The sequence below is a fragment of the Saimiri boliviensis genome, chromosome 17, assembly GCF_048565385.1.
Source record: "Saimiri boliviensis isolate mSaiBol1 chromosome 17, mSaiBol1.pri, whole genome shotgun sequence".
NCBI classification, from domain to species: Eukaryota; Metazoa; Chordata; class Mammalia; order Primates; family Cebidae; genus Saimiri; species Saimiri boliviensis.
Genome location: NC_133465.1, coordinates 65727820 through 65739857, shown reverse-complemented (window position 1 = coordinate 65739857; position 12038 = coordinate 65727820). Strand labels below are relative to the sequence as shown.

At 45.9% G+C, this 12038-nt stretch overlaps 1 protein-coding gene across 1 annotated transcript in view; it reads left to right on the top strand.

Moving 5' to 3' along the window:
- Window positions 1-12038, top strand: part of SRP68 (signal recognition particle 68) — a 41808-nt gene that overhangs the window by 1863 nt on the left and 27907 nt on the right. The window contains exons 2-4 of the mRNA XM_039475974.2: window positions 191-257; window positions 4943-5056; window positions 8646-8841. Coding sequence (XP_039331908.2) covers window positions 191-257; window positions 4943-5056; window positions 8646-8841 — 377 coding nt within the window. The remainder of the gene's footprint in view (window positions 1-190; window positions 258-4942; window positions 5057-8645; window positions 8842-12038) is intronic.

Genomic DNA, 12038 nt, shown 5'->3' with positions numbered 1-12038 from the left:
AGGCAATCAGTTTTTCTGTAGCTTAGCCTTGTTCTGTGACATGATAGATATTGAAAATGGTTACAAAAGATCTCACTAACATACTAAATGTGTAATGTGTTGTGGTTTGACACAGATAGAGACTGATGGTACAGGTTTTGGTTTGTTTGGATTCTTGCCATTGTAAGATTTTCCTTAATCCTGACTCTAGTTCTTCAGATTATTAAGGAATCCCAGCAGCAGCATGGTTTACGGCATGGAGATTTTCAGAGGTACAGGTTAGTATCACATACAAGATGTATGGAAATCACTGTGGGATGTCTTTGCTTTTGTTAATATCCTATTTGCTATATCAGAAAATATACCTAGAAAGTCTAACATTTTTCTTTTTTTTTTTTTTTTGAGACAGAGTCTCGCTTTTGTTACCAGGCTGGAGTGCAATGGCGCAATCTCAGCTCACCGCAACCTCCGCCTCCTGGGTTCAGGCAATTCTCCTGCCTCAGCCTCCTGAGTAGCTGGGATTACAGGCACGCGCCACCATGCCCAGCTAATTTTTTGTATTTTTAGTAGAGACGGGGTTTCACCATGTTGACCAGGATGGTCTCGATCTCTTGACCTTGTGGTCCACCCGCCTCGGCTCCCAAAGTGCTAGGATTACAGGGCTTGAGCCACCGCGCCCGGCCTTCTTTTTTTTTTTTTTTGAGATGGAGTCTCACTGTCACTCAAGCTGGTACAGTGAGTACAGTGGTGTGATCCTGGCTCACTGCAGCCTTTGCCTCCCGAGTTCAAGGAGTTCTCCTGCTTCTGCCTCCCTGGTTCAACAGATTCTTCTGCCTCAGCCTCCCGAGTAGCTGGGATTACAGGCTCGTGCCCCCACACCCAGCGAATTTTTGTATTTTTAGTAGAGATGGGGTTTCACTGTGTTGGCCAGACTGATCTTGAACTGACCTCAGGTGATTTGCCTGCCTAGGTCTCCCAAAGTGTTGGGATTACAGGCATGAGCCACTGCGCATGGCCTAGCACTGAGTTTATATTGAATTCTCAAAATATATGTAATTTTTAAACTTAAAATTTTATGATTAGGCTGGGTGCAGAGGCTCAACGCCTGTAATCCCAGCACTTTGAGAGGCCGAGGCGGGCAGATCACCTGAGGTCAGGAGTTCCAGACCAGCTTGGCCAACATGGTGAAATCCTATCGCTGCTAAAAATACAAAACTCAGCTGGGCGTGGTAGCAGGCACCTGTAATCTCAGCTACTTGGGAGCTGAGACAGGAGAATTGCTTGAGCTCTGGAGGTGAAGGTTACAGTGAGTCAAGACTGTGCCACTGCACTCCAGCCTTTGCAACAGAGCAGAGATGGTATTTTAGTAGAGAGCATTTTTAGTAGAGATGGGGTTTTGCCATGTTGGCCAGGCTGGTCTTGAACTCCTGACCTCAGGTGATCCATCTGCGCTGGCCTCTCCAACTGCTAGGATTACAGGAGTGAGCCACCCTGCCTGGCCTAATTTTTGTATTTTTAGTAGACATGGGGTTTCACCATGTTGGCTAGGCCGGTCTTGATCTCCTGACCTCAAATGATCTGCCTGCCTTGGCCTCCCAAAGTGCCGGGATTACAGGCATGAGCCCCCATGCCCAGCTAAAGATCTTTTTTTTTTTTCTGAGATGGAGTTTCACTCTTATTACCTAGGCTGGAGTGCAATGGCGCGATCTCGGCTCACCACGACCTTCGCTTCCTGGGTTCAAGCAATTCTACCTCAGCCTCCCGAGTAGCTGGGACTACAGGCTACGCCACCATGCCCAGCTAATTTTTGTATTTTTAGTAGAGACGGGGTTTCACCATGTTGACCAGGATGGTCTTGATCTCTTGACCTCGTGATCCACCCGCCTCGGCCTCCCAAAGTGCTGGGATTATAGGCGTGAGCCACCACGCCTGGCCCCTAGCTAAAGATTTTAATAAATGGATTCATACTTCTCACTGGACCCTCCAGAGTTTTTGTTGTTGTTGTTAAAAATAGATTCATACTGCGAGAAATTTTTTACCAATGTTTGTTTCTGCTTGTAATGTGTGAGTGTTTCATTTGACTTTTATGTAAAAGGGTAAGTAATACCTAAAACTGCTATTAGGGATTGAGAGAAAAAAGCCAGTTCATAAATTGAACCTAGACTATTATTTCATTTATTTACTTACTTACTTACTTACTTACTGAGACAGAGTCTCATTCTGTCACCCAGGCTGGAGTGCAGTGATGCTGTCTCAGTTCACTGTAACCTCCACCTCCCGGGTTCAAGCAGTTCTCCTGCCGCAGTCTCCTGAGTAGCTGGGACTACAGGTGTGTGCCACCAAACCCAGCTAATTTGTGTATTTTTAGTAGAGACGGGGTTTCAGTGTGTTACCCCTGACCTCATGATCCACACACCTCAGCCTTCCAAAGTGCTGGGATTATAGGCATGAGCCACCATGCCTGGCCTGTTTCTTTTTTTATTTTTACGTATTTGTTTTTTAATTTCTTTTTTTTTTCCCTCTTTTTTACTTTGTGCATCATGCAAAGCAATATTTCTTTCTTTAATAACCTATTCCCTGGTAGCTTTGAGATGCTGAAGTAGTATTTTATTTATTTATTTATTTTTGAGATGGTGTCTTGTTCTGTCGCCCAGGCTGGAGTGCAGTGGTATGATCTTGGCTCGCTACACCCTTCACCTCCCAGATTCAAGTGATTCTCGTGCCTCAGCCTCCTGAGTAGCTGGTACTGCTGGCACATGCCACCACGCCTGGCTAATTTTTAGTAGAGATGGGCTTCACCATGTTGGCCAGGTTGGTCTTGAACTCCTGACCTCAGGTGATCCACCTGCTTCAGTCTCCCAAAGTGCTGGGATTACAGGCAAGAGCCACTGTCCCTGACCTATTTATTTATTTTTATTTCATTTTATTTATTTATTTGAGACAGAGTCTCGCTCTGCCTCCCAGGCTGGAATGTAGTGATACAATCTTGGCTCATTGCAACCTCTGGGTTGCAGAGCTCACTGAGCCTTCTGGGTTCAAACAATTCTCCTGCCTCAGCCTCCCAAGTACCTGGGACTATAGGCATGCGCCACTATGACTGGCCAGTTTTTTTATTTTTGTAGAGACGAGGTTTTACCATGTTGGTCAGGCTAGTCTGGAACTCCTTACCTCAAGTGATCTGCCCTCCTTGGCCTCTCAAAAGTGCTGGGATTACAGCTGTGAGCCACCATAGCCGGCTCCTTGAAGTAGTATTTAAATATCATTTTATATACCATATTACTTCGACTTAAAGCTTAGTTCAATTATATATATATATTACTAATTTAGTCGAAATATGTATATTGGTTGAATATCTGTGTACTAGACACTGTGCTAAGGCATTGCAGAAAATTTAGAAATGAAATCCTAGCCTGGTGTGGTGGCACATGCTGTATTGCCAATTACTTGGGAGGATGAGGCCCAAGAATTGCTTAAGCCCAAGAGTTCGAGACCAGCCTGGGCAACAGCAACATGGTGAGACTCTGTCTCAAAAAAATAATTCTCCCTGCAATAAAAGGATTTATATTAGTAGGCAACTATGTGAGAACATAATTATAATGTCATACACTGTAATAGAAGGAAGAATAAAGAGGTACCTGAGGCCAGGTGCAGTGGTGGCTGCTTGTAATCCCAGCTACTTGAGAGGCTGAGGCAGCAGAATCGCTTGAACCTGGGAGGCGGTGGTTGCAGTGAGCCAAGGTTGCACCACTGCACTCCAGCTTGGTGACAGAGTGAGATTTCATCTCAAAAAAAAAAAAAAAACAAAACTACATGAGCACAGAGGAACAGGCTTGACATAGAGGTGACATTTATAGTGCTTCTTGGCAGTAACCTAATTGGCTTCCTCATTTTTCTTCAGACCTGCATGCAGGTCTTTCTCCATGTGTCCGGTGTCATTCTAGTCTCCTTCAGGATGCCCCTTTCCCAGCTTTACATTCATTAGAATCCTCCTCATTATTATTGGTTTTTTTTGAGACAGAGTCTCACTGTGTCGCCCAGGCTGGAGTGCAGTGTCACTGTCTCAGCTCACTGCAACCTCCACCTCCCGGGTTCAAGCAATTCTCTGCCTCCCCAGTCACTGGGATTACAGGTGCCTGCCACCGTGCCTCGCTAATTTTTGTGTTCATCATCTTGACCAGGATGGTCTTGAACTTCTGACCTTGTGATCCACCCACCTTAGCCTCCCAAAGTTCTGGGATTACAGGTGTGAGCCACCACGCCCAGCCCCTCTTTCTAGGCCCCACCATCAGTTCACTGCAGCCGAAGGTGCTAACAAGAGAATGATTACTTGTGTCCATTCAACTTGACATTGCCTTGTTTTCTTGGTTGCCATTGTCTCTGCATGATCATCCTCAACTTTAATGTGGGTTCCTTGAGCATGGGCACTATGTCGTCCATCTCCTTGTGTTTCCTATAATACCAATCATATGCTCCCCCCACCCCCCCGCCGCCACCATTTTTGAGTTGTTCAATAAATGTTTACGGCTGGGTATGGTGGCTCATGCCTGTAATCCCAGCACTCTGCGAGGCTGAGATGGGTGGATCGCTGGAGTCTAAGGACTTCAAGACCAGCCTGGGCAACATGGTGAAACCCTGTCTCTACAAAAAGCATAAAAATTAGCCAAGTGTGGTGGCTGCACCCTTGTAGTCCCAACTACTCAGGAGGCTGAGGTGGGGGGATTGATTGAGCCCAGCTGCAGTGAGCCAAGATCACAACACTGCACTCCAGTCTGGGTGATAGAGCAAGACTCTGTCTCAAAAAAAAAGAAAAGAAAAAAATGTTTGGAAGCTGTTATGTGATAATTATAGTAACAGTAAGTATGATACCCCAAACTGTTGACCCTTGACCTTGCCTTATTACATAATTTATTATTCAAAATAATCTCAGCTTGGCTGAGTAAGTTTTATTTGTGGTTTCTTACAGGGGCTACTGTTCCCGTAGACAAAGACGTCTTCGAAAAACACTCAACTTCAAGATGGGGAACAGACACAAATTCACAGGGAAGAAAGTGACGGAAGATCTGCTGACTGATAATAGGTAATGACTGCTCTGTGCTAGTTGCAAAGTACATCCTGCTAATGCATTTATTGAACAATGACAGTGTGCTAGACTTCACACTAAACCTTTTAATTATCTCTGGTGACTCTTTTAACAGCTCTGTGGGGTGGGCATTGTTTACTATTTCTGCGTTCTAAGGCAAGGAAACTGAGGCTCAGAGAAGTTCAGTAGCTTGTTCAAGAACTGTGTTGGGGCCGGGCACAGTGGCTCACACTTGTAATCCAAACATTTTTGGAGGCCAAGGCGGGCGGATCACTTGCAGTCAGAAGTTCAAGGCCAACCTGGCCAATATGGCAAAACCCCATCTCTACTAAAAAATGCAAAAATTAGCCGGGTGTGGTCTCGGGCATCTGTAATCCCAGCTGCTCTGGAGGCTGAGGCAGGAGAATAGCTTGAACTTGGGAGGCAGAGGTTGCTGTGAGCTGAGATTGCACCATTGCACTCCATCCTAGGCAATAAGAGTGAAATTCCATCTCAAAAAAGAGAGGCGGTTCCCTCTCTCAGCTTTGGAGCTCCCATCCTCTGTCTCTGTACAGGTAAGTTTCTTCCTTCTCCCTTCCTTCTTGCCTCTCTTGCCTGTTAAACTCTTTGCTCCCTAAAAAAAAAAAACAGAACCGTGTTGGGATGGCAAATGTTCAAGTCAGTGATTAGAATCTAATTGATTATTAGGTAAGGTTTCTAGAATGTAAATTCCAGTGTCTAAAACTAGATGCTTAAATCAATATATCATTTTTTTTTTTTTTTTTTTTTTTTGAGACGGAGTTTCGCTTGTTACCCAGGCTGGAGTGCAATGGCACGATCTCGGCTCACCACAACCTCTGCCTCCTTGGGTTCAAGCAATTCTCCTGCCTCAGCCTCCTTAGTAGCTGGGATTACAGGCACGCGCCGCCATGCCCAGCTAATTTTTTTGTATTTTTAGTAGAGACGGGGTTTCACCATGTTGACCAGGATGGTCTCGATCTCTTGACCTCGTGATCCACCCGCCTCGGCCTCCCAAAGTGCTGGGATTACAGGCTTGAGCCACCGCGCCCAGCTAAATCAGTATATCTTAATGAAATCGAGTGGTGTGTAATTTTTTTTTTTTTTTTTTTGAGACAGAGTCTCTCTCTGTTGCCCAGGCGGGAGTGCAGTGGTGTGATCTCGGCTCACTGCAACCCCCACCTCCCAAATTCAAGTAGTTCTCCTGCCTCAGCCTCCCAAGTAGCTGGGATTACAGTCATGTGCCACCACACCAGCTGATTTTTGTATTTTTAGTAGAGACAGGATTTCACCAGGTTGGTCTCGAGCTGATCCACCCACCTTGGCCTCCCACAGTGCTGGGATTCCAGGTGTGAGCCACCATGCCCTGCTGGTGTGTGAATTATTATAGAAGAGTCCTGTATTTCAGTGCTGAATGCACTAGTGCTTAGCATTTCCTGAAGAATTTTTAGTCTGTCAAGCAACGTATAGTGAAGGTCTCCAGGTCTTCCTCACACTTAATGGGCCAAATTGTGCTCCTGCCACCTTTTCTGTAAATGAAGTTTTATTGGAACCCAGCCACACTCATTTACATAGGTATTGTTTGTAGCTACTTTTGTGCTACATCAGCAGAGTAGTTGTGACACACTAGATACAGGAGAAGAGGCATGGTCCATGAACCTTATTGACTTTCATCTTGTTGAAAGATGTTGGTCAATGCAAACCAAGGAATGCTACAGCAGAAGTGCCATGTTGTGTATCATTTACTGTTCAGCATTCTGAAGCCTTGGAAAGGAGACTTGAGGTTGAAGGCTCTTGACAGGGAAGTCAGTAAGCCTGCATGGAGGAGGCTTGACCTTGAAGGCTTTGTGAGAGTTAAGAGCATCCTGTGTCTGGGGAAACAGCATGCTGTGGTATCTGTGCATGCAGTCTAGGAACTGGAAAGCCCTGGACACTTGCTAGCTGCTACTCAGGCAGTGAAAAGGCTGTGAGCTTGTGTAGGCCACAGTCAGAAAACTAGAGCCTGGAGACCATCACAGGATGCGGCATTAAGTTTGATAAGAACGCCACTTAGGAGAAATCTCTCTTGCCCCTTTTTTTTTTTTTTTTTTTGAGACGGAGCTTCGCTCTTGTTACCCAGGCTGGAGTGCAATGGCGCGATCTCGGCTCACCGCAACCTCCGCCTCCTGGGTTCAGGCAATTCTCCTGCCTCAGCCTCCTGAGTAGCTTGGATTACAGGCATATGCCACCATGCCCAGCTACTTTTTTTTGTATTTTTAGTAGAGACAGGGTTTCACCATGTTGACCAGGATGGTCTCGATCTCTTGACCTTGTGATCCACCCGCCTCGGCCTCCCAAAGTGCTGGAATTACAGGCTAGAGCCACCGCGCCCGGCCGCCCCTTTTTTTTTGAGACAGTCTCGCTGTCACCCAGGTTGGAGTGCAGCAGTGGGATTATAGCTTACTGCAGCCTTAAACTGCTCCTGTGTCATCCTCTTGAGTAGCTGGGACTGTAGTCATGTACCACCTTGCCTACCTAACTTTTCTCTTTTTTTCTTTTGTTGAGATGGGATCTCACTATGCTGACCAGGCTGGTTTCAAACTCCTGGCCTCAAGCAATCCTCTCACCTCAGCCTCCCAATGTGCTGGGATTACAGATATGAGCCACTACACCATGCCTGTACTCTCTTAGGATATCAAGATCCTTTACTGTAAAGAGTCAAGGTTAAGCTGAAGTTTAAGACAGATTGATGAAGGCAGTAAAGAAAGATTCACCTCTACAATAATAAAGTAGTTAACTAACTTAATTGAGCTTAGTAAGTGCCAGGCTCTGGTCTAAATGTGTTATTTCTATTACTGCATGGGAGAGTGGTGCACAGAAACATTAGTGCTTTGCCCACAGACACACAGCTAGTAAGTGGTGGCACTGGGGTTCTAACCCAGGCTCTGGAGCCCTTGTTTATTACCACTTTAATATACTGCCCCCCCACCCCACCAACTTTTTTTTGAGACGGAGTCTCGCTGTTGTGCAGATTTCAGTACAGTGGCATCATCTTGACTCACCACAACCTCTGCCTCCTGGGTTCAACCTCAGCCTCCCCAGAAGCTGGGATTACAGGCATGTGCCACAATACCAAGCTAATTTTTGTATTTTTAGTAGAGATGGGGTTTTACCATGTTGACCAGGCTTGTCTCGAGCTCCTGACCTCAGTTGATCTGCTCGCCTTGGCCTCCCAAAGTGGTGGGATTACAGGGGTAAGACACCATGCCCAGTAAATATACTGCCCTTTTTTGGGGGGATGAACTATCATTCTTGTTGCCCAGGCTTGAGTGCAATGGTGCGATTTCCACTCACTGCAACCTCTCCCTCCTGGGTTCAAGCAGTTTTCTAGAGATATGTCCAGTAGATGATAAGAAACCTGAGATTGAGTCCAGGTTGCGAATACAGGTACTGGTTTAGAGTTGTGGCTAATAATGCTAGAAGAGTTGTTTTGAGAGTAGCAAAAGAGGGAGAGTATAAAAAAAAAGTTGAGAAGCTGAAGATTCCATCTCAGAGAATATCTGCGTCTGCTGATGGCTTTGTTGTCTCTCCTCATCTGTCTCTCATCTAGATACTTGCTTCTGGTTCTGATGGATGCCGAAAGAGCCTGGAGCTACGCAATGCAGCTCAAACAGGAAGCCAACACTGAACCCCGAAAACGGTTTCACTTGTTATCTCGCCTACGCAAAGCTGTGAAGCATGCAGAGGAATTGGAACGCCTGTGTGAGAGCAATCGTGTAGATGCTAAGACCAAGTTAGAGGCTCAGGTTAGTGCCTTAACATCCAGCTTTGTTTATCGTGGAGAATCAATATGTTTTATTTATTTTTATTTATTTATTTTTAGAGACGGGATTTCACATTGTTGGTCAGGGTGGTTTCGAACTCCTGACCTCAGGTGATCCACCCACCTAGGCCTCCCAAAGTGCTGGGATTATAGGTGTGAGCCACGACGCCCAGCCTCAAGATGTTTTAAAAAGCTACAGTTAAACAGAACAGAATTTCTTAATGTTAGAAAGTGATAGTCAGGGGCCGGGCGCGGTGGCTCAAGCCTGTAATCCCAGCACTTTGGGAGGCCGAGGTGGGTGGATCACGAGGTCGAGAGATCGAGACCATCCTGGTCAACAAGGTGAAACCCCGTCTCTACTAAAAATACAAAAAGTTAGCTGGGCATGGTGGTGCGTGCCTGTAATCCCAGCTACTTAGGAGGCTGAGGCAGGAGAATTGCCTGAGCCCAGGAGGCGGAGGTTGCGGTGAGCCGAGATCGCGCCATTGCACTCCAGCCTGGGTAACAAGAGCGAAACTTCGTCTCAAAAAAAAAAAAAAAAAAAGGTGAAGTTAGCATCTTTTGTTTATGAGCTCTTGATTTTTTATGTTTTTTTTTCTTTTATTGAGATGGAGTCTTGCTCTGCTGCCCAGGCTGGAGTGCCATGTGGCACAGCCTTGACTTGCTGCAACCTCTGCCTACTGGGTTCAAGCAGTTCTCCTGCCTCAGACTCCCAAATAGCTAGAATTACAGGCTCATGCCACCCCACCCGGCTAATTTTTTTGTGTTTTTAGTAGAGATGGGGTTTCACCATGTTGGCAAGGCTGGTCTCAGACTCCTGACCTCAGCCTCCCAAATTGCTGGAATTACAGGTGTGAGCCACCACTCCCAGCTTTTTTCTTTTCTTTTTTTTTTTTGAGATGGATTTTCACTCTTATTGCCCAGGCCGGAGTACAGTGGTGTGATTACAGCTCACCACTATCTCTACCTGCTGGGTTCAAGTGATTCTCCTGCCTCAGCCTCCCGAATAGCTGAGATTACAGGCATACGCCACCACACCCGGCTAATTTTGTATTTTTAGTAGAGACGGGTTTTTCCATGGTCAGACTGGTCTCAAACTCCCGACCTCAGATGATCCGCTCATTGTGGCCTCCCAAAGTGCTGGGATTACAGGTGTGAGCCACTGAGCCCAGCCTTATCTTGTTTTTTTTTTAATTGGGTAATGCTTCATTCCATAAAATAGAATGAGTATTCCCAAGCTCTTGTTTTTTTTATAACTAGCTGTAACTTTTTTTTTCAAGACGTAGTCTTGCTTTGTCACCCATGCTGGAGTCTGGAGTGCAGTGGCATGATCTTGGCTCACTGCAACCTCTGCCTCCCGGGTTCAAGAAATTCTGCTGCCTCAGCCTTCCAAGTAGCTGGGATTACAGGCACATGCCACCCACGCCTGGCTACTTTTTGTATTTTTAGTAGAGAGAGGGTTTCACCGTGTTGGCCAGGCTGGTCTCGAGCTCCTGACCTCATGTTCTGCCCACTTTGATTTCCCAAAGTGCTGGGATTACAGTCATGAGCCACCACACCTGACCAACTAGCTGTAACTTTTTAAGAAAGATCATGTTTTGCTATATAGATTAAAGCTTACGTCTTGTACCTGGAAAATTTCACAAAGAACTTTTTTTGGAAATGAATTTTTTAAAAAAGAGATGGTAGATATTGCAAGGTTTTATTCAACTTCTTTTTTTTTTTTTTGAGACGGAGTTTCGCTCTTGTTACCCAGGCTGGAGTGCAATGGTGCGATCTCGGCTCACCGCAACCTCCGCCTCCTGGGTTCAGGCAATTCTCCTGCCTCAGCCTCCTGAGTAGCTGGGATTACAGGCACGAGCCACCATACCCAGCTAATTTTTTGTATTTTTAGTAGAGACAGGGTTTCACCATGTCAACCAGGATGGTCTGGAACTCTCGACCTCGTGATCCACCCGCCTCGGCCTCCCAAAGTGCTGGGATTACAGGCTTGAGCCACCGCGCCCGGCCTTATTCAACTTCTGATGCTTATGTCATAGCCCAGAAAATGGTTGTTAAACAAAATGAAGAAACCAAATTTCCTTCTTTTGAAGTTCTCTCCTGGGAAGTGAATGAATCATAAATTGCCTATGTATCACATTTTATTGCTTAAATAAGTATTTCTTTTTAAAAATCAACCTGTGAGCCGGGCGCGGTGGCTCAAGCCTGTAATCCCAGCACTTTGGGAGGCCGAGGCGGGTGGATCACGAGGTCGAGAGATCGAGACCATCCTGGTCAACATGGTGAAACCCCGTCTCTACTAAAAATACAAAAAAGTAGCTGGGCATGGTGGCGCGTGCCTGTAATCCCAGCTACTCAGGAGGCTGAGGCAGGAGAATTGCCTGAGCCCAGGAGGCGGAGGTTGCGGTGAGCCGAGATCGCGCCATTGCACTCCAGCCTGGGTAACAAGAGCGAAACTCTGTCTCAAAAAAAAAAAAAAAAAAAAAAAATCAACCTGTGATTAATATATCCATATAATATAGCTATATTATACATCTATAATATATATATTAAATATATGGATATATATAATATATATATTATATATCTATTTTTGTTTTTTAGCGACAGAGTCTCGCTCTGTCCCAGGCTGGAGTGCAGTCATGGCTTAAGCAATCCTCCTGTCAAGGCCTCCTGAGTAGTTGGGACTAGAAGGGCACACCACCACATGCTGCTAATTTTTTTTTTTTTTGGAGATGGAGTCTCAAATATCGATCCATTTCCCAGGTTGGGTTGCAGTGGCACAATCTTAGCTCACTGCATCCTCCGCCTCCCAGGTTCAAGCAATTCTCCTGCCTCAGCCTCCTGAGTAGCAGGGATTACAGGTGCCTGCCACCACACCTGGCTAATTTTTTTGTATTTTTAGTAGAGATGGATTTTCATCATGTTGGCCACCCTGGTCTCCAATTCCTGACCTCAGGTGGTCGGCTCACTTTGGCCTCCCAAAGTGCTGGGGTTGTAAGCGTCAGCTACCGGGCCTGGCCACATACAGCTAATTTAAAAAAATTTTTTGTAGAAATGTGGTCTTGCTGTGTTGCCCAGGCTGATCTCGAACTCTTGAGCTAAAGCAACCCTCCTGCCTCAGCATCCCAAATTGCTAGGATTACAGGTGTGAGCCCCCATGCCCAACCAATATCCTTG